The 25,425-nt window shown below is 47.4% G+C and overlaps 2 protein-coding genes across 2 annotated transcripts; both read right to left on the bottom strand.

Annotated features, from left to right (window-relative positions):
- Positions 1–389: 389 nt before the first annotated feature.
- On the bottom strand, positions 390–6,087 carry LOC309537264 (phospholipase A2 inhibitor gamma subunit B-like; the record flags this gene model as incomplete). The annotated part of the gene is made up of 5 exons (XM_082232038.1): positions 390–639; positions 1,690–1,827; positions 2,899–3,045; positions 3,933–4,049; positions 5,901–6,087. The coding sequence occupies 5 exons, from the start codon at positions 6,085–6,087 to the stop codon at positions 434–436; spliced, it is 795 nt and encodes a 264-aa protein (XP_082088164.1). The 3' UTR covers positions 390–433.
- Positions 6,088–10,224: 4,137 nt separating this feature from the next.
- On the bottom strand, positions 10,225–24,846 carry LOC309537293 (phospholipase A2 inhibitor gamma subunit B-like). Its single transcript, XM_082232121.1, has 5 exons — positions 23,584–24,846; positions 18,137–18,262; positions 15,943–16,086; positions 13,806–13,937; positions 10,225–12,343 (listed from the first exon to the last, which is right to left on the bottom strand). The coding sequence occupies exons 1-5, from the start codon at positions 23,645–23,647 to the stop codon at positions 12,132–12,134; spliced, it is 678 nt and encodes a 225-aa protein (XP_082088247.1). The 5' UTR covers positions 23,648–24,846; the 3' UTR covers positions 10,225–12,131.
- Positions 24,847–25,425: the final 579 nt, after the last annotated feature.

Genomic DNA, 25,425 nt, shown 5'->3' with positions numbered 1-25,425 from the left:
TGTCATCTCTGCATCTGCGTGAGTGTTGTTGCTCATTCCCCAGGTCTGTGAGGTGTGCTTGATGACATTATCAGTCCAGCCTTGTGGAACACTGCAACAGAGTTCAGCAGGTGCCTTTTGTTCCAACTTTTAAACGCCTGCTGAAAACCTTTCTATTCCCCCAGGTCTATGCAGGCAATTAAGAATACAGCTTTCCACAGTGGTTAATTGGTGTCTGTTTTTAACTTTTTCATACGTTTTTACTGTATGGTTTTACGCACTTTGTGGATTTTCAAAAATGAAATAGCAGTCCATAAATATATTTCTTTATAAATATTTGTATTGTTGTCCAAGAATATCTGGAGGGCTTCAGTTCTCCATTGCTGAACTACAGCAGCAAAGGAATAACGCCTGAGCGGAAAGGAGAAATCGCTCAGGTTTATCATGCCAGGGATCACGGAAGGCCCATCACAAACAGGAGCCCAGCGTGGCTGGAGAGGAAAAGTCCAAACAATTCTGGAATGATGCTAGCTGCTCCGGAGGCTAGTACACAATGGCTTGTCTCAAGTAACCTCATCCTGGCAGCAGAGGCAAACTTCTCCATCTGATCACAGTAAGCCTTGTTTGCACACCCCTTCATGACAGTCACAGTGTTCCCTCCTGCAGAGAGAATTTCAGGAGACGGCAGTCAACATCGGGAGAATGGAAGGGCCCTGAAACTCTTCTCCCTCTCGATAGCTCACATGAGACTCTTGATCTCAGGGTCGTGGGTTGGAGCCCCACATTGAGCAAAAAGATTCCTGCACTGCAAGGGGGTTGGACTAGATGACCCTCGGGATCCCTTCCAGTGCTACAATTCTCTGATGCTATTCTTAATTCTCTATTTGGCCAAGAACCAGGTGCAGGAAGTAGAGAAGCTAGGACAGAGGAGGCCTAGAATAAAGGGTTGCCATCTTTGCTTTGGCAAAATACGGGACAGGGCTGGGTGGGGTGGTTGGGGGACAATTTTTTTTCTCCATCTGGTGCTGAAGGGACTTCAAAGCAATCTGTTGCAATCTCTTGAAGCCTAACAGGGTGGCCCCTCTGGAATTTGGTATGCACACATGCAAACACACACACACATGAATTTATAAATATGTCTGTGACTGGCTACCCAGAGCTTGCATACATGCCTGTTCACACACCCTTTTAAAGACATGCATTTGAAGAGGTTCCCTAACATGGCACACACACACACACACACAGAGAGAGAGAGAGAGAGAGAGAAGACCTGAAATACAGAACAAAGCTGTATCAAAGCTACATCACAGGACGTAGCATTTTACATTGAAATACAGGATAATCCTGTATGATACAGGACAGGTGGCAACCCTCAGTGGGCTATTGCATATGAAAGCTGCTGTCAAAACTACCCAAGGATTTGAAAAGGGACTTAGGCCACATTCTGGGAACTGTAGTTTGTCAAGGGTGCTGAGAGCTTTTCCCCTCACGGAGCTACAATCTCCAGGGTTCCCTGGGAGGAGAGTGTTGCTTGCTAAACCATTCTGGGAATAGTTAGGAAGCAATTCCCGCCACTTCCCCGAGCTACAATTCCCATAGTGGTTTAACAAACAAATCCCTCTTCGTGTGTAAATTTAAAAATACACAGAAGAAGCAGGGAAGGGGAGATGTTTCTAATTGGATAACCTTGAGCACGTCAGAATGACTTACCTGTACTTGGGGTCTGAAACAACTGAGCGCAGTAGCGCTCATCTCCGGAACATTCCGTAGACTCTTCCACACACACGCCGTGCACAGAATAGCAAGATGGGCATCTAAATCCGTTAGCTGTGGTTTTTCTAGGACGCACTGCAAGAAAGAGGAGACAGGTAGACCCAAGATAAGACATTGCAACCAAATTATTATTATTTAAGACATCTGCATATCACTGCCACACACAGAGAAGTTCTTTGCACCTCTCCTCTGTTCAGAACGAAGTGGAGGCCCAGCCTACTGGTACCCATTGAAATGCAGGCATGTCTTAGGGTGTATCTTCAAGGAACAAGAAGTTAAGCCAGCAGAAGCAGGAAATGAGGAGGAACAGCAAACAGACTCTCCTGAGAGCCAGTGTGGTATAGTGGTTAAGAGTGGTGGACTCGTAATCTGGTGAAACAGGTTCGCTTCCCCGCTCCTCCACATGCAGATGCTGGGTGACCTTGGGCTAGTCACACTTCTTTGAAGTCTCTCAGCCCCACTCACCTCACAGAGTGTTTGTTGTGGTGGAGGAAGGGAAAGGAGATTGTTGGCCACTTTGAGACTCCTTAAAGGTAAAGGTAAAGGGACCCCTGACCATTAGGTCCAGCTGCAGACGACTCTGGGGTTGCGGCGCTCATCTCACTTTACTGGCCGAGGGAGCCGGCATACAGCTTCCAGGTCATGTGGCCAGCATGACTAAGCCGCTTCTGGCAAACCAGAGCAGTGCACGGAAACGCCGTTTACCTTCCCACCAGAGCGGTACCTATTTATCTACTTGAAGATGTGCTAGGTGGGCAGGAGCAGGGACCAAACAATGGGAGCTCACCCCGTCGCAGGGATTCGAACCGCCGACCTTCTGATCGGCAAGCCCTAGGCTCTGTGGTTTAACCCACAGCACCACCTGCATCCCTTTGAGACTCCTTAGGGTAGTGATAAAGCGGGATATCAAATCCAAATTCTTCTTTTCTTCCTGCACAGTGGGGTTTTGAGAGGTGCCCTAGTAGGCATATTGGTGCCCTTGAGCACCACCTTGGCAAACCCTGGATCAAGCCATTCACTGATACAAACCCAGTGAGATTAAAATGGAAAAGGTGTGTGTGGAAGAAAGAAGACATTGGATAGTCCTCCCCCGCAGACTTAATTATGTTAAGCAGGGAGAGATAAGGAGGCGTCAAGGTGACCTACAGGGGTTAATGCTCTTGCAGTCATCTGCTGTGCAGCACGAAATCTTGCCCAGTATTTTCCGTCCCTTGCCCATATTGAAAACTGCAAGTTCTTTGCCACAGTTGTTGGACTGGGTGCAGTTCTTCACAGTGGTCTGCTTATTTTGTCCTGCAGGGATAGGAAAAGAGAGGCGATGTTTGATGCAGCAGAGAAGTATCCGCTGCAAGAAAATTCCTGGCCACGGAGCTCAACATCTTGTTGCCCTAATGTTATTATGGACCTGGTTGCAGCTATGGTTAGGTCCATCGAGCCCACTTTTGTGCATCAATCTGGCGCCCGCCAGACGGTTTGAACTACAACTCCCATCAACCCCAGGTAGCACCGCTGGATTTCCCCACCTCTTCCCCCTGCACAGTTATTATTTTGTATTCATTTGCTAAATTTGTACCCTGCCTTTCCACCAAATGGTGTTCAAGGCGGTTAACAATAACAACGCAAATAGAAAAAAATGGCAATAATACAGAGAAGTCACCATCAATACAATCAACAAAGATACCAGTTTAAACCAATTTTGATGGGTGATTGGAGGAGTTACCTTTCTTTGGCAGATACATGCCCTGGCAGATTTTGGACACTCAAATTTCAGCGGTCCCAAAATTTGGAACCCCACTACCTCTCATCTTCTGATCTATGTCACTGTGGAACCACCCCCCATGGCACCCTTTTGGCTTAGCACCCAGTGCAGGCAAACAAGTCAGGCTCTCCGAAATCTGCCTCTGCCTGCCCCTTCCCAATACATACTCTGGGAGACATTTAGGGGTGGGCAGCAGGGGGAGTCCTGCTGTTCAAGTATAACAGCTCTCTGTTCCTTTAGTGAACTATAGTTCCCAAGATTTTTTAGGGGAAGTCTGTTTAAAGTGGTAGGATACTGCTGTGAATGTAAGGCACAGATGAGGAGTAGCTATCCTACATGATCAAATCAGCCCAGGTGCACGGAAGAGAAAAGTCAAAACAATTCCAAACTTTCCCCACAAATTCAGGCCCTTTACCCTTACCAAATGACCTCTCCAACTGAAGGACACCACATTCTTCGTAATCAATGGGACAAGTTTGCCTCTGCCCTTGGCAATTCCTTCCAGTTGTTTCACAACTCCAACACTCCAGGGAAAACCCTTAAAAGGAAAAGAGGTGTCAGCCGCGTTCTTTTAATTGTCAGGGCTAAAAAAAAGAAGCCACTGAACATTTTATTTATATTTATATTAGTTATTTTATTTCATCAAATTTATAAACCACTTGATTGTTTTTTTTTAAAAAAAACCTCACCTCAAAGCAGTTTACAAAAAGAATAAAACAATAAAAAACAGCTTTATAAAACCTTCCAAAAATATTTAAAATCCACGGCAAGTTTTATTTTAAAAAAAGAACAAAACAAAACATTGAAACACAAATCAACTTTCTGTGGTTCTGGGTAGGCTTGTAGAAACATAAATCATTTTAGCAGGTGTCAAAAAGAGTACGGTGAAGGAGCCCACCTAATGTGAATTAGAAGTGAGGTTTGAAGTGTGGGTGCTGCCGCACTGAAAGGTCAGCTTCTTTAAAATATCCTGCCCTTCTTACCAAAGGAGCCCAGGGTGTCAAAGAACAAGTAATGAATTACTGTAGGTTTTTTTTTAAAAAAAAAACTTAGAAACAATTCCAGTGCAGATGGGAAAGATCTCAGCTGAAAAGACTTGGTGGAAGGGTAAGGTTTTCAAGCAGCTGCCAAAAAGACAACAGAAGTGGCACCTGTTTAATATTCAAGGGGTAGGCATTCCAAAGGGCAGATACCGCCACACTAAAGGCCCAATTCGTACACTGTGTGGAACGGATGTCCTGATAAGGTGGCATCTCCAGGAAACCTCACTTACAGAGCACGGTAACTGGCTCAGCATACAAGGGATGTGACGATTAGGTTAGGAATATGGGGAAAACTTAAAGGCAAACTGATCCTATGTAAGTGCTTTGCAAAACAATGCACAAACCTTCAGGCCCACTAGTAGAATGTGTCTGTTGTTTTAAACAGAGCACTCAGAGGCAAAGTGATGCTAGGAATCAGAATCAATCAATACAATAAGCAAGATATTTGGGGGGAGGCTGGAGGCAAGTGTTGTTTATTCCACTAATGCATTTGAAATATTTATAGGCTGCCTTTAACGGCTGGAACTCTCCCAAGGCAACTTTGAGTAAAACATAATAACCTAATAACAAAGCAAAATAAATAAATAAATGCTTAAGCACAAAAGTAACCCCTAGCAGAAACAGCCTATTTTCCAATCCTCGTCAAATAAGAAAACAATAAATGATATATATAGCTTGAGCACTTGAAACAACACTGAAACCACGGCTCTGCCTATGTTTTAAGATTCATATTGTTTGTTCTGTTCACAGGGCATGAGGATGGAGTGTGTCCTTATTTCACTCGTTGTGCCCTCCCTCCCACTTTCCCGCACTGAGCGCTGGTCCACACAGCTTTTCCCCAGGAAAACCCACCATTTACCACTGATTCAGAATAATCAGTTTTTCCACAGGTAGACATTTGTTCTGATTCAACAGTAAACAGCGGCTTTTCCCAGGGGAAGTGAAGGGACAAACAAAAAAACTATGTGGACCAGGGTCTAGAAAGCATGGGGAAAGCAGAAAACCTCTCTGACCCATGCTTTCTAGAATGAGCCCTGAACAGAATGCTGGGGACCCATGAATCAGGGCCATTTCTTGAGTGCTTCAAGGACTCCGGGGGACACAAAGGTCCCAAATCAAATTAGCATCAAGGTAACAAGTGCTTCTGGGCAAATGATGGCAGCAAACAGCTGTGGTCACACTGGGAATTTCGGCATACCCAGCTGAACCATATGCAAACCTTTTTTAAAAAAAGTTTTAAAAGTGGAGGAATGGACGGGAGACCCATTGCTCAGTGCATACAAGCCAAAGTTTGGTCCTGCTCCTCTCTGAGCCCCACCACCAACCATGAATCACGAAACACTTACCTGCAGGTATGAAAATAGAAAGGAGACAGGTGAGGAGAGCACTGCTCATGGCACCAGACATCTGTTTCGAGACTAGAATCGGAGCCAGGTTTGAAAATCCGTTGCTTGCAGCAAAAGATCTTTGCATCTGAAAGAGCTGGGCTGGTTTATTGCAGACCAACACTTCCCAGAAAGAGGGAGGAGGCATCTAAGAGCTCTCCCGCGATCAAGTATATTTATGTGGTTGCCACCTAGTGTCCAAAGGGCTAGAGTGTTTCTTGAGAAAAGGTTGGAACTCAGCATGTTCCAGACCTGTGTTCCCAGGAATGGCTCCAAGATGGAAGTGAGACTAACCCTTCCTATATATTTGAGTCCTAAAAATTTGGGTCATTCTTAATGGGGTGAAATACTATCTGAGTTCCCCCTTCATAAGAGTTTTCTTTAAGGTTCATCCAGTTAATGGTGCTCTAAGTTCTAAATCCATTTCCAGTCGACAACAGAAATATCGTTACATCTGTCTTTCTGCCATTGCTCTTGATAAGCACCTGGAATCGAATTTAATTCTGACAGCATTCTGCACAGCTTTCCCTATACACCCTTTAATCTTGAGGACGAAACAAACATCTCAAAAGGCATGCATTCTCTCAAAGGGTCATGTTCCCTTATTAACACATCAGCCATATGTTGTATCTGGAAAAACTGAAACTCTGGTCATTGATCTCAACCCAAATAGAGAGTTTTCACATATGGATTAGAGCCCTAAAGATATTGTTTGGGGGTGGGGGTGGGAGAGAGATTATGTCCCAAAAATGCACAAAAGTAGTGTCCAAACTGGGATATCCCCTGTTTTTCCAGGACGGTTGATGGGTTTGCTGTTGCAAGTCATTCTTCTCAGACTTGCCTTTGGCTTACAGAATTCCCCTGGGGAACTTTGGGTTACGATCTTTGCAGGGTTATTTTAAAATGAAAGTTGAGAGGCTCTTAACGTTGGCCCAGACCAACCTCCCATATGTCTGTAACGCCGGGGGGAGACACCGTGAAACAGACACCATCCTGGATATTGTCCAGCCTGTAAGTGCACGACAGTGAGAGCTGATGAGAAATGTCAGATCGCAAAGTGCTCGGCTGCACTTAAAACGTTTTAAAGCAATATGTTTAGTATCATCCGGACGGAAAGCATCTACTGGTGCTGATCCAAACATTCTCCAGCAATAATTTTGGGCTTGGATGTGGGGGAAGGCCTGGTGGCAACACCAAACAAGATTGACAGGCCTTGATGTCTGACATGGTTGGGCAGATATCAAGGCCCACCGAGACTGATGCCAGCCTTCCTTTTTATTCCCCATTTCCCCCTCTCTCTTTTTAAGATCCAGCATGTGATAGAAAAGCACTAAGTAATGTAGCATTTTGGAAAAGAAGCCTGAAAAATCATTTCATTGCTTATTACATTTTATTAAATTTCCAAAAAAAAAAAATCACATATACGTACACTCCAAAACCTATGTTTTTCCTTGCCCCTCCCCCTCCCCCACTTCCCATCCTGTTTTCCATGGTGTTTTAATTTCTCCCCCTTGTGGCACTCTGTCTTCTCTCATTTATATAATAACCACCATATAATAATCTCTCGTTCCTTCTGTTGCTCATAGTTCAAATCCTGCTCGCGAATTCACCATGCCATAAAATTTTCTGAAAAAAGGCTTCCATTCTTCCACAAAACAATCCTCATTCAGCCTGAAAAATCATTTCAATCTGCTCTTCTTCCAGAAAGAAACTTGCCATAGCTTAATTGGAAGAATCTTGCTTTTAAAGGACATGACGTCACCTTTGGCAATGAGGCCGAAAGTGAAACAGGCAAATCGCCAAATCGGGTCCTCCCTTAAAGAGGGCATGTATCGCAGTGAGACCTGGACAACCAACACCCTGTGTTGTGGGTGGGTACAACTGGTTAGCCACAACACTCGATTGGTAGGTCCCCTCAAGCTGGGTACAATCTGGCCAATGGAACACAGTCTAAACGGTTCGAGGGACCTATTTATGTCCATGCACGTGACCCAGAGCTTCCTCTTTTGGTGTGTGCATTCGGAACACCTGCCCACCTCTCCCTACTTTTAGGGCTTGTTGCGCTTGACCTTGCTATGCCATCGTGTGTCGTCTGTCATTGGGACAGGGGCACGGCGGGAATTTCCTCCAGCTGTGTGTTAGTGGCCAGAGACAAAAAGGATTCAGGACAGTGATTTTCAACCAGTGTACCGTGGCACCCTAAGGTGCCTTGAATGATGGCCAAGGGTGCCGTGGGCAACACTGGCCTCCGTCCCTCTTTCTTCCCTCCATCCTCTGATGCCTTCTTGCGTCTCTGCCTCCCAAAGGCTTGCACAGCTGTTTGTTGCAGCAGCCCTGGCTACAAGCTCCCTAGGTGGATGGTGCCTCTGAGGCTGGCCAGGGGGTGCTGGTTGCCAGGAGCTGAGGCGACCATGGAGTAAGCAAGCAAGTAGGCGAGGGAGCCCAGCCAGCCAGTCCATCAGCCCTTGCTGCTTGGAATGGATAATAAAACAAAGAACAGGATGGTGCTACAATGGCTACTGCAATCAACCAGTGGCGTAGCGTGGGGGGTGCAGGGGGGCCGGCTGCACCGGGCGCAACATCTGGCGGTTAGGGTTAGGGGGCGCAAATCCACGGGTTGTTGTTGTTGTTGTTTAGTCGTTTAGTCGTGTCTGACTCTTCGTGACCCCATGGACCAGAGCACGCCAGGCACTTCTGTCCTCCACTGCCTCCCGCAGTTTGATCAAACTCATGCTGGTAGCTTCAAGAACACCATCCAACCATCTCATTCTCTGTCGTCCCCTTCTCCTTGTGCCCTCCATCTTTCCCAACATCAGGGTCTTTTCCAGGGAGTCTTCTCTTCTCATGAGGTGGCCAAAGTATTGGAGCCTCAGCTTCACGATCTGTCCTTCCAGTGAGCGCTCAGGGCTGATTTCCTTCAGAATGGAGAGGTTTGATCTTCTTGCAGTCCATGGGACTCTCAAGAGTCTCCTCCAGCACCATAATTCAAAAGCATCAATTCTTCGGCGATCAGCCTTCTTTATGGTCCAGCTCTCACTTCCATACATCACTACTGGGAAAACCATGGCTTTTACTATACGGACCTTTGTTGGCAAGGTGATGTCTCTGCTTTTTAAGATGTTGTCTAGGTTTGCCATCGCCTTTCTCCCAAGGAGCAGGCGTCTTTTAATTTCGTGACTGCTGTCACCATCTGCACTGATCATGGAGCCCAAGAAAGTAAAATCTCTCACTGCCTCCATTTCTTCCCCTTCTATTTGCCAGGAGGTGATGGGCCCAGTGGCCATGATCTTCGTTTTTTTGATGTTGAGCTTCAGACCATATTTTGCACTCTCCTCTTTCACCCTCATTAAAAGGTTCTTTAATTCCTCTTCACTTTCTGCCATCAAGGTTGTGTCATCTGCATATCTGAGGTTGTTGATATTTCTTCCGGCAATCTTAATTCCGGCTTGGGATTCATCCAGCCCAGCCTTTCGCATGATGAATTCTGCATATAAGTTAAATAAGCAGGGAGACAATATACAGCCTTGCCGTACTCCTTTCCCAATTTGGAACCAATCAGTTGTTCCATATCCAGTTCTAACTGTAGCTTCTTGTCCCACATAGAGATTTCTCAGGAGACAGATGAGGTGATCAGGCACTCCCATTTCTTTAAGAACTTGCCATAGTTTGCTGTGGTCAACACAGTCAAAGGCTTTTGCATAGTCAATGAAGCAGAAGTAGATGTCTTTCTGGAACTCTCTAGCTTTCTCCATTATCCAGCGCATGTTTGCAATTTGGTCTCTGGTTCCTCTGCCTCTTCTAAATCCAGCTTGCACTTCTGGGAGTTCTCGGTCCACATACTGCTTGAGCCTTCCTTGTAGAATTTTAAGCATAACCTTGCTAGCGTGTGAAATGAGTGCAATTGTGTGGTAGTTGGAGCATTCTTTGGCACTGCCTTTCTTTGGGATTGGGATGTAGACTGATCTTCTCCAATCCTCTGGCCACTGCTGAGTTTTCCAAACTTGCTGGCATATTGAGTGTAGCACCTTAACAGCATCATCTTTTAAAATTTTAAACAGTTCAGCTGGAATACCATCACTTCCACTGGCCTTGTTATTTGCAGTGCTTTCTAAGGCCCATTTGACTTCACTCTCCAGGATGTCTGGCTCAAGGTCGTCCACGGGTTAGGGGCGCAAATTACTTGCCTTGCCCCGGGTGCTGACAACCCACGCTACGCCACTGCAATCAACACAAGATGAGAATGCACAGACAATCCCAGGTCCTTGTGGGGCAGTGTGAGGAGGCACCTCTGGTTGGGATGGGGGGGTGCTCAGAGACCAGGGACGACAGCAGCAGCTGCCCAGAGGACTGCCAAGGAGAGGGGAGGAGAGAGGAGGCTGAGGGAAGACTCCACAAGGGAGGGAGATCAAAAAGGTGAGAGGCTGCCACCTCTGCAGGCAAGGGGTGACATAACTGGGCTTCTGAGCCCCACAGGGGTGTCAGGGAAAGAATGTAGTTGGTCAAGGGAGCCGTGGACTCAAAAAGGTTGAAAACCTCTAGTGTAGGATTTCCGTTTTTGAATAATGTACAGGCAGCGACCATTTTAGGTGCATCCAATTGATGTGTGATCGCTGACGCATGGGTCCTTTGGTTGAGGCGTAATGGGGTGGGGCAGAGTGCTTATGCATGCTCTGCCAACATGTATGGGGGCTAGGAATGGACCCCCTGCCCCTGTGAAATGGTCACTGCCTGTAGTCTGGGGAGAAATCCTTTTCAGGCTCTTAGCTGTGACAAAGAGGAAGAAAGTTGTCAAAGAGCCCCATGTGGGCTGCAACAAGGAGACAAAGAGCATGGCTGATGTGTTCTTAGATCCAGTCCTGCCATACCCATGGGAGGAGCAAGAGACCCTCTTGAAATGTGAATGCTCTGAGCTGTTTCCATCCAGACTCAGTTTGTGTATGTGTGTAAATAAACCATATATCATAAAGACACCACAGTCTCTGCAGTGCCTCATTTCCAAAGGAAACACAGAACGTGGACCCCTGATATTTTGCACTGCTCAGAAATTAGGGTGGGGTGCAACATTATGTAAGTGAATTGCAGGTTCATGTTTTAACTTAGCATTATATTCAAACCTAGCCTTCTATTCATATCGTCCTGTGTCTGGACACTTGTGGTTACTTGGAGAAAAGGTGCTTTTCACACACCTATTGCAATTATCTTTACCTTTTATTTACCTTTATTACTGAAAGGATTCCTAGCCCACCTTTTCTTACCACCAACATCCAAGGAGGTTGCAATATATCAACGATGCACCATGCCAAAAATGACAAAGCAGCAGAGCAGTAAAGCAACGTCAATTTTCAAACAAATGCAAAGCACAAAGAGAAAATTGAAATAAGGCTCGGAGAGAACCACTTGCAGACATCCAAACATGGAATAAACTCTGCTTGAGACTCAGGAGAGCTGTACAGACACAGCCCAATAATGGCATCTGCCAGTAAAGACACCAACCCAGACCTTCCTCCGTCAACACTGCGCTTATTGGAGGGCAGTAGATGTAAAAATGTGCTTCTAGACCAGAGCTTCCCAAACTTTTCATGTTGGTGACACACTTTATAGACATGCATCATTTCTCAAAGCAGTAATTCAATTTTACTCACAAACTTGGGGTTAAACTAACTCCTTTCCAGCCCCAGGAGGAGTGTGGGGAGTGTTCGGGCAACACACTGCAGCCAACACACAAACGTGTTGTTGCAACACACTGTTTGGAAAGCTCTGTTTTAGATTATGGGCTATGGGAGCTCTACAGCAGGGATGGGAATCCCTTCAGCGCAGCCCACTGGGGGCCACATGCCTTTGGTAGGCAGAGCCAGAGGCAACTGAACTAGCAAATGTAAAGTTCTCCTTTGCATAGGAGACTAGTTTGTGCACACACACACTCAGCCATCCATCTCTGTCTTCCAAACAGGCAAGTTGGAAGAATCATTGGAGCACAAAGACACATTCCAGGCAGCCCAAAGTGCTCAATGTGGGTGAAAGGGGCAGGGAGGTGTCCCAGGAAGACTCTCAAGGACCAGACGGACAAGACCGGAGAGTGGCCTTTGGCCCTTGTTCTACAGCATCTGCAGGTGGCCCCAATAATAGCTGCAAGCAAGCAGCAAAGAGGAATAGCTCAAAGTGGACTCTCCAATCTCAGCATCAACTGGGGAATCAGGCAAGGAGCTTCACCAGCAGCAGCGCGTTAAGGACTGGGAGGAGGAGTCCGAGCGATCCAGGGTTGGCACTGGCCACCCCATCTGTGCATTTAGTTGAGCTGTCTGGTTGGATCATGCCCAAAGGCAATGGGTCGCCCATTTCCATTGCTTTGCAGGCAAGCTCATTTGCACAACCCTTGAGGATGGTGGTGGTTATGGTTTGTCCTTCTGCAGAGAGAATTGAAGGAGATGACAGTCAATGTCAGGAGAGTGGCAATGCCCAGTGAGTTCCTTCTCTTCCTCTTCCTTTTGTGCAGTGGGCACTCAGTGGCTGGCTAACCTGGGCAGGAGCCAAATTCAACAAGTGGGATGCTGGGGAAGGGGAAGGGAAGTTAGGGCACTTGGGGAACTTCAATTGGCCTGCCCTTGCATGAAGCAGAGAAGGGTAGTGCTCTCTTTCTTTCTTTCTTTCTTTCTTTCTTTCTTTCTTTCTTTCTTTCTACACAGTTAAATGAGGGAGGGGAGGGGAGAACACAAAGGAGAGGGAGGAATCACTAAAAATTGCAAAAAGCATTTCGAATCACTATATCAGCTTAATGCATCAAACATGGCTGGATCAGTGCTTTAGGCAAAGCCTGAAGGAAGCAATGACTTTTAAGCCACCTGTCATGGATGATTTAGTTGAGATTTCTGCATTGCAAGGGGTTAGACTAGATGAGCTTTGGGGTCCCTTCCAACTCTACAGTTCTATATTTCTGTGATTCTACGGGACCGCCTCTCCTGGTATGCCCCACAGAGGAACCTACGGTCTGCAAATAAAAACATCCTGAAGGTCCCAGGCCACAGAGAGGTTAGGCTAGCCTCAACTAGAGCCAGGGCTTTCTCAGCTGCGGCTCCAATCTGGTGGAACGCTCTGTCACAAGAGACTAGGGCCCTGCAGGACCTGACATCTTTCCGCAGGGCCTGCAAGACAGAGTTGTTCCACCAGGCATTTGGTTAGGGCGCAGCCTGACTCCCTCCTCTGGCAACCTGCACAGAATTTTGCTTAACGGTTGCCATCAATTTGATTTTAATTAATTTTTATAATTGAAATGTTTTTAGAATGTTTGATTATTTGATTGTTGTTAGCCGCCCTGAGCCCGGCTTTGGCTGGGGAGGGCGGGATATAAATAAAAAAAAATTATTATTATTCTAAACAGACGCCAGAGCGTGCCTGCCTGATGTACACTGGGAGCACATTTCAAAGGGTGGGTGCCACCACACCAAAGGCTCTCATCTGAAACCAGACTGTGATTGGTCTGGGGCTGTGGTTCCCAACCTTTTTTTTTTTTTTGGCCATGCCCCACCTAAGCATCTCTAAAATCCTGATGCCCGCCCCCTGTGACATATAATTCTTATTATTCAAAAAGTGAAGGAAGCCTAAAAGGCTATTCACTGTTAATAAATCCTTTTCAAATTGCCCCCCTTAAAAATCAAATTGCCCCCCTGTGCGATGTGTGCCCCACGTTGGGAACCACAGGTCTAGATGATTTACTGTCTTCAAAGAATGTCTACGATTGTCATCCCACTACCTCCTTGATTACCTTCTCTAGAGAACACCCTAGGTGTGGGTCAGGCCATTCTGCCACAAGATTCACACAAACCACATCCCTCCAACACCCCCTCGTACGAATATGGGATTTATAGTTACTTTCATTTGTAGTTCCAGATATCTCGAAGCATTTGGTCTCATCTCCAGCACATTTGATGGGTTCGCACTCAGTTCCATCAGGTAGGCAAACTGAGCATTCCTTTCCATTCAGTGTGGTGTTTCTCCTTGGCTCTGAAAGAAAGGTGAGACGATCAGGCTTGGGATGCAAGAAGAACAGCGCAGCCAAAGGGATTGGGAAGAAGACTGCAAATATCAGCCCCTTCCTTCATCAGGCCACTTTTTAAGTGCCTCCCATTCTGCCAAGTGCCTCATATGGCATGTTTGGTAGGACAGCAGAGTATTTGTTGCCATCTTTGGCTTCATACATGGGGAACCATCTTACCAGAAATGTCAACCCCTTTTTAGGTGGCTCCTATTCTCACAGATGTTGGCGAAATATATAGAGGGTTCACCAAAGAAATCCTAACTGATGCAGGCTTTAAGTGAAAAATTAGGACTATAGTAATACAAACGTATATAGAGCTAGCCTCCTAAAAATCAGAAAGAGGTTGCGCTTTGATGCTGCGGGACATCGTCTTTTCCACACACCAGAGGCAAATTTAGGCAAGCGTAACTACTTCAGTTGCAGTGGATGCATAACGATAATTATGATGTACTTTAGAATGGAAGGAAAGAATTGGAAGGGCACCAATTTTGGTAGCACACAGGGCACCACTGAAATTTGGGACTGCAAGGTCTGCCATTGTACACACCCAACTTATCGTTCTTGGCATCTGTCTGTCTCGAGAGGCAATGGAGTACCCTTCCAGGATGAAGTCAAATCACTGTATTAGCACTCCCAAAGTGACCTCTCCAGGGCATCAACCTAGGCAGTGTGCATAGAGGTCCTGGGCTTCCCAGATGACTGGGCCCACCCCCCTTTTGAGCTCGCTGATGTGGTCCAAAGCAGAGCAATACATTTGGCACCAGCTTGACTGCAGGATACTTTGACTCCAGTACTTTGGCCACCTCATGAGAAGAGAAGACTCCCTGGAAAAGACCCTGATGTTGGGAAAGATTGAGGGCAAAAGGAGAAGGGGACGACAGAGGATGAGATGGTTGGACAGTGTTCTCGAAGCTACCAACATGGGTTTGACCAAACTGCGGGAGGCAGTGGAAGACAGGAGGGCCTGGCGTGCTCTGGTCCATGGGGTCACAAAGAGTTGGACACGACTAAACAACTAAACAACAACAACTGCAGGAGTTGCTGGAAGGAGGTGTGCAAGGTACCATCCAACCATCTTAGGGACTCCACTCTGGATTTGTGTAGGATTTACCCCTTAGCCTCTTCTTCCCTGAAGATATCCCACAAGGCAGCGGAGGTTTAGGTTCAGAGTTTTCCTTCTCCTAGAGGGGCTGCCTTCTCAGGTTGAGCAGCCGCATCTGCCCCCACTTCCTCTACGAACATGCAGAATCCACCTTCTTGACCATTGGACCCACAATTGCTCTCATCTACTCAATCCACTGGACCCTGTCTTGCAAGTTCCTAATTCAGCAATGGTTTGAGACCCATCAGCTACCCTCATCTGATTTAGCCAACCAGTCGAAGCTGACTCCAGTGTAAGAGCTGAGTGCAGGGTGGGAACCAAAGGTGGAGAAACTACTGCAGAAGGAGCATTTCACGCTTCCCAGTGCATTTCCCAATCACTCTGCAAGTCTAACGTACCATCAAATCTAATATGTACCTCAATCTTCAGAACCTTGAAGCCAAAAAAAGTCTTTGCTGGCAAATGTAAATGTGCCATCAAATCTAATGCGCACCTTAATTTTCGCAACATAATTTGGCCAAAAAAGGTGAGCATTATATTTGAGTAAATACAGTATATTTAAGAAATGGCTCCCAACTAAAGCAGGAAGTTGGCAACAAGTATATGGGAAATTCCAGACTACTGCTATTTTGGGGTGGGATTCAATCTGAGGTTGCACAGCTAAAGCTGATTTAATTGAGAAATGCACTGGGAAGTGCATTACCGGACAAATTTGCCCATCAGGCAAATCAGAATGAAAGCGCAATAAATAGCCAATGTATTCTAATTCTCCTGCAAATGGACAAGATCAGGATGACTGCTCAGTAAGTAGGCTGCAACAAGCGAGCGGTGAAAAGGATGAGGAAAGGACGAGACAAGCAGTGACCTACTAAGGGGTCTTGTTGTATTGCATGCATCTCCCCCACAGCAACGAGACTCAGTTACTGATGTTCCCGATGAGCCCATGTTGATGATGAGGGGGCCTTTGTTGCACAGTTCAGATGAGAAGCAACTCTTTGTAAAAGCAGTTTGTCCTGGAGGGATTGAAAGAAAGTTATTTTAAACAGAAGAGATAGCTTTAGCTTCAATGTGGGTAGCAGGGGTGTCATCTAGGCTGAGGCCCCTCCAAAATTTAGAAGGAGGAGGCCAGGCCCATCAATATTCTCTACCCTGGTGGGCTCCACCAGACCTTACCGAGGCCACAACAGGCCCCAGTGGGCCTCCCTGCACTCATGGCAGGCCCTGGTGGGCTTTCCCATGGCCACAAAGGGCCTTTTCAGGCCTCCCCATGGCTGTGGTGGGCCCCATTGGGCCTCCTTCCAGTGTTTGATGTCCCACATGCATGCACGGCCCAGCATGAGTGATGGACAGCTGCTGACCAGACACCTCAGCATCTTTTGTCATCATAGCATATGATTTCAAGGCTGACCGCTGGCGTATCTTGCACCATTTTCATGATTCCATATTTATTAAATCCCTAGCCCACCTTTCTCCTGAAAGGAATCCAGGTTGGGAAACAAACAAACAAACAAAAACCCCAAACAAAGCAAAACAGCAAAGCGGTACACTTAACAAATAAAATGACTGGAACCCATTCAAGAATCGTCATTAATGATTTCTCAGCTAATGATTTCAATGGAATAACATATTTCAGCCATTAAACAAATGCCTATGTCAGGGGTCGGCAAGGTTTACCTTTCCTGGGCCGGTTCACTCCAGCAGAGATCACTCCATGGGCCAGATTGCACGTGCGCGTGTCAGTGCACATGGCCACAATTTCTGGTGCCTGCATCTGCACAGACACAATTTCCGGCACCATGGAAGTGAGTCTCTGCACCGTGCTGTGCCAGTTTAGTGCAGCTCGTGGGGACTCGCTGAGCAGGCAGCTCGGTTCAGGGGCGGCTCATGAGCTGGTTAAATGGCCCCCGTGGGCCATTTGTGGCCCATGGGCCTTAGGTTGCCTACCCCTGGCCGTGGTGGACATTAACTTCCTCCGGGATGTTAATACTGTGAGAATCAGATGCCACCTCAGCAGGGAGGGCAATCCACCACCACTAAGAGGGGCTGGTTGTGGGTCAGTGCCAACTGGGCCGTAGCTCCCAAAGCCACTAACAGGGTTGCTGTAGATGATAGTGAGATCTCAAGCTATTTAGAGCTGGGTACTGAATGTGTACTAGATACATAGCGGGCACTTTGCTCCACTCTCATCCTCATCCTTTTACCATTTTTCTCAATCCACTTCAAGTCAAGGAAACGGCCTTTGTTTCCTTTCTTACTGGTCCACGCGAACTCATTTGAGGACAGAATGTAGGGTAACTTTTTAGATTTGGAAACTCCAGGGAATTTAACCCCAGCAGGCAGTGGCACAGTGTGGGGGCAGGGCTGTAGCCCCAGATGTAGTGCTTTTTTCTGGGAGTACGCAGGGGTACGCATACGCCTAAGCATTTTGTGAATCTTTGTACTTTTTTCCATTTACTGTATTTATTTTCCCCGATTTTGGCAATTTGCTTGAGTCAAAATGAGAGTATCCCTAAAGAAAAAAAGCACTGCCCAGGTGCAAATTTCTGAGGGGGCACAACCAGATGTGCCCACAACAGGCTCTGTCATTGAGGCCAGAGCTGCAGGGAGGCAAGTTGCGCCCGGGCAAAGCCTTTGAGGCCGAGGCCAAGGTGATGCCTCCTTTTCCTCATGGCCAGCGAACAGACAGCCTTCTACTGGCAAGAGGAAGGCAGGAATGCACTGAAGGAACCACTTGTATTGCCGAAACATAGGAGGTCAAGGCAACACAGTGGAGCTCCTGGTTCCATGTTTCTCTGCCTTATCTCTGCTCCCAGGTTGGGGCTAGTTTGCGAGGAAAGATTCCTTTGATTAGATGTTGCCCAGCGAAGGGGCTGACCACCAGGGGAGGGTGCAACACTTGACCTGCCCCGGGCGCTAGCAACCCATGATACACCCTTGACAGCAGGGGCCTCAGCTGAGCCAGACTCCTCCTCTGCACACCATCAATGAACCAACCACACTCAGACAAGGGGAAATTAGGCATTTCTTGAACTCTTCTGGTAGCCTTCGGTCATTTCCATTTACCCTCGAGAGTCAGGTTAACGCTTGTCACGGAAACACTGCATGTGTCTTGATACTGAGAGCATGGCTTTTTACGTCCAGTGCAATTATTTCCAAAGATGGAACATTCCTCACATTCCAGAGCTACTCCTAAAAAGCACATAAAACAAGAAATGTCAACATCGTTAATTCTCTTTTTTCCCCTCCTCCTTTTTCCTTTCCCAAGGTTACAAACTCAGCTTGCCACTGAATTTCACTAAATGAGGTGTAAAACTCTGGGCAAGTCCCTTTAGGAAAAGCCATTAGTCACATTGGGCCTGTGGGAATGAGGTTTGTGAGCATCAAGTAGGGGGTGGGGTATCTGGTACCATCTCATACCCTTCAACATTTTTCTGATTAAATTAGGGGTATCTTATTTGATGGTGGTGGTGGTGGTGGTGATGTTATTTATACCCCACTCATCTTACTGAGTTGCCCCCAGACACTCTGGGCGGCTTCCAACAGATATGAAAACACAATAAAAAATTAAACATTAAAAACCTTCCCTATAGAGGGCAGACTTCAGAAGTCTTCTAAGAGTTGTATAGTCACTTATCTCCTTGCCTCGGGGGTCACATAACTCCATATCCTCCAACATTTCTCTGATGAAAATAGGGACGTCGTAGGGACGCGGGTGGTGCTGTGGGTTAAACCACAGAGCCTAGGACTTGCCGATCAGAAGGTCGGCGGTTTGAATCCCGTGATGGGGTGAGCTCCCGTTGCTCGGTCCCTGCTCCTGCCAACCTAGCAGTTTGAAAGCAAGTCAAAGTGCAAGTAGATAAATAGGTACCGCTCCGGCGGGAAGGTAAACGGCGTTTCTGTGTGCTGCTCTGGTTCGCCAGAAGCGGCTTAGTCATGCTGGCCATATGACCCGGAAGCTGTACGCCGGCTCCCTCGGCCAATAAAGCAAGATGAGCGCCTCAACCCCAGAGTCGGCCACGACTGGACCTAATGGTCAGGGGTCCCTTTACCTTTAAGGAAAAGTGGGACACTCCAGGATCAAATCAAAAACTGGGATGGATTCTGTAAACCTGGGACTGTCCCTGGAAAATAGGGACACTTAGGGGGTCTGGGTGCAGTATCAGGGTTTTAGAGGAAAGAGAAGAGTTTTCTCAAAATGAGAAATGTGTGAGAATGGGAAGGGACAGATTCTTCCCTCCCTATTTGAAATCCAACATAAATCACCTGACCCTGCCACCTCCTGGACGACTGTAGCATCATCAGCCCTCGGGGAAACCAGCTTGCCTCAGGGCTTGCATGAGAGCCATTCCAGAGGCACCTCTTCACTATTGATTTGTGTTTCTACTGAAATGAGGCTGCATTTTAACGTTGTACTTAATCTTGTTTTTAAGTTGTATTTTAATCAATTGTTTTTACCTGGTGTTAGGCATAAGAGATTCCTGAGAAAAGTTGGACCTGAGCTGTTCAAGGCCTACATTCTTAGGAGTGGTTCCAAGATGGCTGAGAGACTGAAAGCTGTAGAACGGAAGCTCAGAAATGGGACCAGTTACTGTTTCATCAAGGTTGCATAAATTATACTGAGACCAGTTCCAATTTTGCGGGGGATTTTTTTGCTTCTTTATTTTTGGGCTTACCTGCTTAGGATCTGGCTTGGCTCTTTTTACTCAAGGAAATGAACAGGCATGTGACTTCCCTGGAAACATGCATTTTTGTAACATTTGTTCATTTTCAGATATACTTGTTGAACAGGGAGCAGCAAACAGGCCCCCAGACCAGGACCAGCCCAATACATTTTGACACCCAAGGCAAGCCACAACGCTGTGTCCCCCCTCACCAGGGAGGAAATGGGGAATAAAGACCCATATTTGGGAACAAGGGGGGAGGAGACCAGCAGTGCCTCCTATTCACCAAGAGGCCGCTGTAGAGGCAAAGGAGGGGAAGGCAAATCCAGCCATCAAAGAGCTGTCACAATTGTTGCGGCCACTGCAGAAGCGCCAGCAACAGGAGCAATACATTCCTTGGAGGCTGAACCTGCTGCCCCTATAGATTTTGCCGCCCAAGGCAGTTGCCTCACCTTGCCTCATGAGTGGACTGGCCCTGCCCCAGACCCCACAAAGGCTATAGCATCTGTCATAACCACACAGCCTAAAATGGTGTATCCTTGGAGTTGGCCACCATTTCTTGTTTCCGCCAGATGAAAGACAACTCTCATCCCCCCCCTTGGAGCTTCACTGAAAATGCCACACTGGTCCTCTCTAAACCCGCAAACATGCACATAGGAATAAATCCACAATCATCTGGAAAGCGTGCAGTAGGTGGCAGCTACCAATTTTAAAAGTCAACAGCCTACTTCCGAACTTCATCTCTTTACAGCAACACCACCAATAGGTTCCCTGTTTCAATATACAGTCGTACCTTGGAAGTCAAACAAAATCCCCACTGCACCAAGGATTCCCTGCCCGAGCTGCTTCAGGTCGTGGCGGATGTTCTCCTGGAGACACCTAGCTTGGTCGTCCTAGGGGATTTTAACATCCATGCCGACACGACCTTACAAGGGGCCGCTCGGGACTTCGTGGAAAGCATGGCCTCCATGGGGCTGTCCCTGAATAAGTCTGGCCCAACCCATAGCCGTGGACATGTCTTGGACCTGGTGTTTACCTCTATGGATGTTGGTGATCTGACACTAAGTAAAAGCGAAACGAAAGTAGTGCCATGGTCAGATCACTTCCTGGTGCAACTGGACTTCTCTGCAACCCATCCCCTCTGCAGGGAGGTGGGACCAATTCGGATGGTCCGCCCCCGCCACTTAATGGATCCAAATGGCTTCCAGAGAGTGGTAGGGGATGCTTTATCCCATGTTGATGGCCTTTCAGCTGATTCCCTGGTGGCCCGCTGGAATGTGGAGTTAACCAGGGCTATTGACTGTTTGGCTCCGAAGCGCCCTCTCCGATTGCATGGAGCCCGGACAGCCCCGTGGTTTTCCACGGATCTGAGGGCAATGAAACAATCGTTGAGACGGCTAGAGCGCCGGTGGCGGATAACTCATTCCGAATCTGACCGGACACAGGTTAGAGCTCAACGTCGAGCCTACCAAGTGGCGATAGCGACGGCGAAGAAGAATTTCTTCACCGCCTCTATTGCATCTGTAGAAAACAGCAGCAGGAGACTTTTTCAGGTGGTTCACAATTTAGCGGAACCACCTGCAACATCGGGGCCCAGTACAGGCCACATGTTCTCCTGCAATGATTTTGCAAAGTTTTTTGCAGATAAAATCGCTCAGATTCGGGAAGAAGTAGACTCCACCGTGGAAGCAGGGCCGGGGCGGGAGAGTGCTAGAGTTCTGTCTAGTCAAGTTGAGTGGGATCAGTTCCAATCTGTTACCTCCGAGGATGTGGACAGGCTGCTTGGAAGAGTGAAACCAACCACCTGTCTCCTGGATCCTTGCCCATCCTGGCTTATAAAAGCTAGCCGGGAAGGACTGGGTGATGGGCTTTGTGGGGTGGTGAATGCTTCCCTCCGTGAGGGAGCCTTCCCAGACCCGCTGAAAGAGGCGGTTATTAAACCGCTTCTTAAAAAACCATCTTTAGATGCGGCCACGATGGCCAACTATCGCCCAGTCTCAAATCTTCCATTCCTGGGCAAGGTGATTGAGCGAGCGGTTGCCAAACAACTCCAGGCACGCCTGGAAGAAGCGGACCATTTGGATCCTTTCCAGTCGGGATTCAGGCCTCATCATGGGACTGAAACTGCCTTGGTCGCACTGGTTGATGATCTCCGGCGGGCTAGGGACAAAGGTGAGAGCTGTTTCCTAGTTCTGCTGGATCTCTCAGCGGCGTTTGATACCATCGACCATAGCATCCTTCTGGACCATCTTGAGGGGCTGGGAGCTGGGGGCACTGTTATGCAGTGGTTCCGCTCCTTCCTCCTGGGCCGTGTTCAGAAAGTGGTGGTGGGGGATGAGTGTTCAGACCCCTGGGCTCTCACTTGTGGGGTGCCTCAGGGTTCTGTCCTCTCCCCCATGCTTTTCAACATTTACATGCGGCCGCTGGGAGAGATCATCAGGAGGTTTGGGCTGGGTATTCATCAGTATGCGGATGATACCCAGCTCTACCTCTCTTTTAAATCAGAACCAGTGAAGGCAGTGAAGGTCCTGAGTGAGTGTCTGGAGGCGGTTGGAGGACGGATGGCGGCTAACAGATTGAGGTTGAATCCTGACAAGACAGAAGTACTCTTTTTGGGGGACAGGAGGCGGGCAGGTGTGGAGGATTCCCTGGTCCTGAATGGGGTAACTGTGCCCCTGAAGGACCAGGTGCGCAGCCTGGGAGTCATTTTGGACTCACAGCTGTCCATGGAGGCACAGGTCAAATCTGTGTCCAGGGCAGCTGTTTACCAGCTCCATCTGGTACGTAGGCTGAGACCCTATCTGCCTGCGGACTGTCTCGCCAGAGTGGTGCATGCTCTGGTTATCTCCCACTTGGACTACTGCAATGCACTCTACGTGGGCCTACCTTTGAAGGTGACTCAGAAACTACAACTAATGCAGAATGCGGCAGCTAGACTGGTGACTGGGAGCGGCCGCCGAGACCATATAACACCGGTCTTGAAAGACCTGCATTGGCTCCCAGTACGTTTCCGAGCACAATTCAAAGTGTTGGTGCTGACCTTTAAAGCCCTAAACGGCCTCGGTCCAGTATACCTGAAGGAGCGTCTCCACCCCCATCGTTCTGCCCGGACGCTGAGGTCCAGCGCCGAGGGCCTTCTGGCGGTTCCCTCATTGCAAGAAGCAAAGCTACAGGGAACCAGACAGAGGGCCTTCTCGGTAGTGGCGCCCGCCCTGTGGAACGCCCTTCCAGCAGATGTCAAAGCAATAAACAACTACCTGACATTCAGGAGACATCTTAAGGCAGCCCTGTTCAGGGAAGTTTTTAACGTGTGATATTTTATTGTATTATTGGTTTTTATGGAAGCCTCCCAGAGTGGCTGGGGAGGCCCAGCCAGATGGGCGGGGTATAAATAATAAATTATTATTATTATTATTATTATTTGAGAACTAAGCTGTTCAAAAACCAAGGTACAACTGTACTGTTGCAGGTACAGTGGTACCTCGGGTTAAATACTTAATTCGTTCCGGAGTTCTGTTCTTAACCTGAAACTTTTCTTAACCTGAAGCACCACTCTGGCTAATGGGGCCTCCTGCTGCTGCCGCGCCACTGGAGCACGATTTCTGTTCTCATCCTGAAGCAAAGTTCTTAACCCAAGGTACTATTTCTGGGTCTGTAACCTGAAGCGTATGTAACCTGAAGTGTAAGTAACCCAAGGTACCACTGTATTAATGAATGGACTCAAGCAGAAGTCCTGTAGCCTCTGTGTTCCAACCCATGGACAGGTTGAAGTGAACTCAAGGATGCAGGAAAATTCCCGGGCTACAAAGGCCTTGAATCAAAGATTCGCCCATGGCTTTGTAGACTCACCCATGACTACGAAGGTGGCCAAGAGGCTGGCGGAAAGAGGGGTCGGCATCCTTCTGGTTTTCATCTAGGACTCAGAATCAGAGCTGGATCACAAGTCTTGAATGCAGCAAAGTCTCTGCCTCTCTGATGCAATCTTATCTTACGTGGAGGTGGCCAGCTGTTTTCTAGAAGATAACTGTCAAACATACCGGAAAATGGGTGGAGACATGATTGAACTTCCTCTGTGGGCAAATGATGCCATCAAGGTGCTTGTTTGTAGTTTCTTGATTTGTGGATTTAGTTTGTATACATCTTTCCCACAGAAAACTGCCCAAAGCAGCTCCCACCAAATGGCCACTCATCAAAATAAAAAAAACACTGGAGGTATGATAATTTACCCAAAAAAGGGGTTTGATTTTAAGCCAGTGGTTTTTATTAAATCCTTGTGTTTTTGGTGTGTGCTAAAGAAGGTCCTCTTTCACCAAACCCTCTTATTCATTGTGGTTACAAGTTCTGTAGATAACTATGTACTGCACGAACAAGTCTTTTTTAATTATCTGTGGCAGACAGCAGGGACAGTTCTTTCTTCCTTTTTGCTATGTTGGCTCTAGGCTTGCCTAGCTCAGGGATCTGGCTGTTGGGCTTATCTTTGGGATTGATTGAGCTTTGCAGCCAGCAGATCGAAAGCCACCGGAGTCCTGCCCACCACAATTTGAGGGCTTTCCATTTTCTGCTGTGATGAAGCAAAGGTGAACTGTTCCAGAAGTTCTTCAAACGCCATCTTGGCAGTCAAAACAACCCTACAATTAATTGGTAGTTGTTGTAACCTTGAACTCATATGTTTATATTCACTTGCTTTGATATGGGCTAGTTGGCTTGCTTTGAGGCTATCGTTATCTGGGGGCTTGGGAAAAGGAAAGAAAGGGAACCATCTGCAAGATCTGGGTACAGTGGTACCTCAGGTTAAGTACATAATTCATTCCGGAGGTCCGTTCTTAACCTGAAACTGTTCTTAACCTGAAGCACCACTTTAGCTAATGGGGCCTCCTGCTGCCGCCATGCCACTGGAGCACGATTTCTGTTCTCATCCTGAAGCAAAGTTCTTAACATGAGGTACTATTTCTGGGTTAGCGGAGTCTGTAACCTGAAGCGTATGTAACCTGAAGCATATGTAACCCGAGGGACCACTGTATTTGCCACCTATGTCCTCATTTGGTCAAGTGAAGCAATGGGGAAACCCTGTCAAATTGGCTTATGCCGCTTTGTGTATAAATTGTTGTTGTTGTTGTTACCCCACCCATCTGGCTAGGTTTCCCCAGCCATTCTGGGTGGCTCCCAGCAGAATATTAAAAACACAGTAAAACATCAAACATGGAAAACTTCCCTAAACAGGACTGCCTTCAGGTGTCTTCTAAAAGTTGGATAGTTGTTTATTCCCTTGACATCTGATGGGAGGGTGTTCCACAGGGCGGGCGCCACTACTGAGAAGGCCCTCTGCTTGGTTCCCTGTAACCTCACTTCTCACGGTGAAGGAACCGCCAGAAGGCCCTGGGAGGTGGACGATGGGGGTAGAGATGCTCCTTCAGGTATATGAATATGTGAAAGTTTGTTTGGGCATGGACAAGTCATGAAGACCTGTCACTGTTGTAGTGTCCGTCCCACAGCTCTGCACAATGTTCTTAGTCTGCACCTTTCTTTAATAAAGCACTAGAACCGATCACCCCAGCATTTTTTGACGTCCTTCTTTGGTATCCCTCTACCCAACCACTCAAACAGACCCTACTTTGGGCTAGTGGGCCTCAACTACCACCGCAACAGACATCCTTATTTTCATCGGAGAAATGTTGGAGGCTATGCAGTAGG

Source organism: Podarcis vaucheri, assembly GCF_965113315.1.
Source record: "Podarcis vaucheri genome assembly, chromosome: 7".
In the NCBI taxonomy this organism is placed as follows: Eukaryota; Metazoa; Chordata; class Lepidosauria; order Squamata; family Lacertidae; genus Podarcis; species Podarcis vaucheri.
Note: the sequence above shows the minus strand (reverse complement) of the source record. Positions and strands in the feature narration are given on the sequence as shown.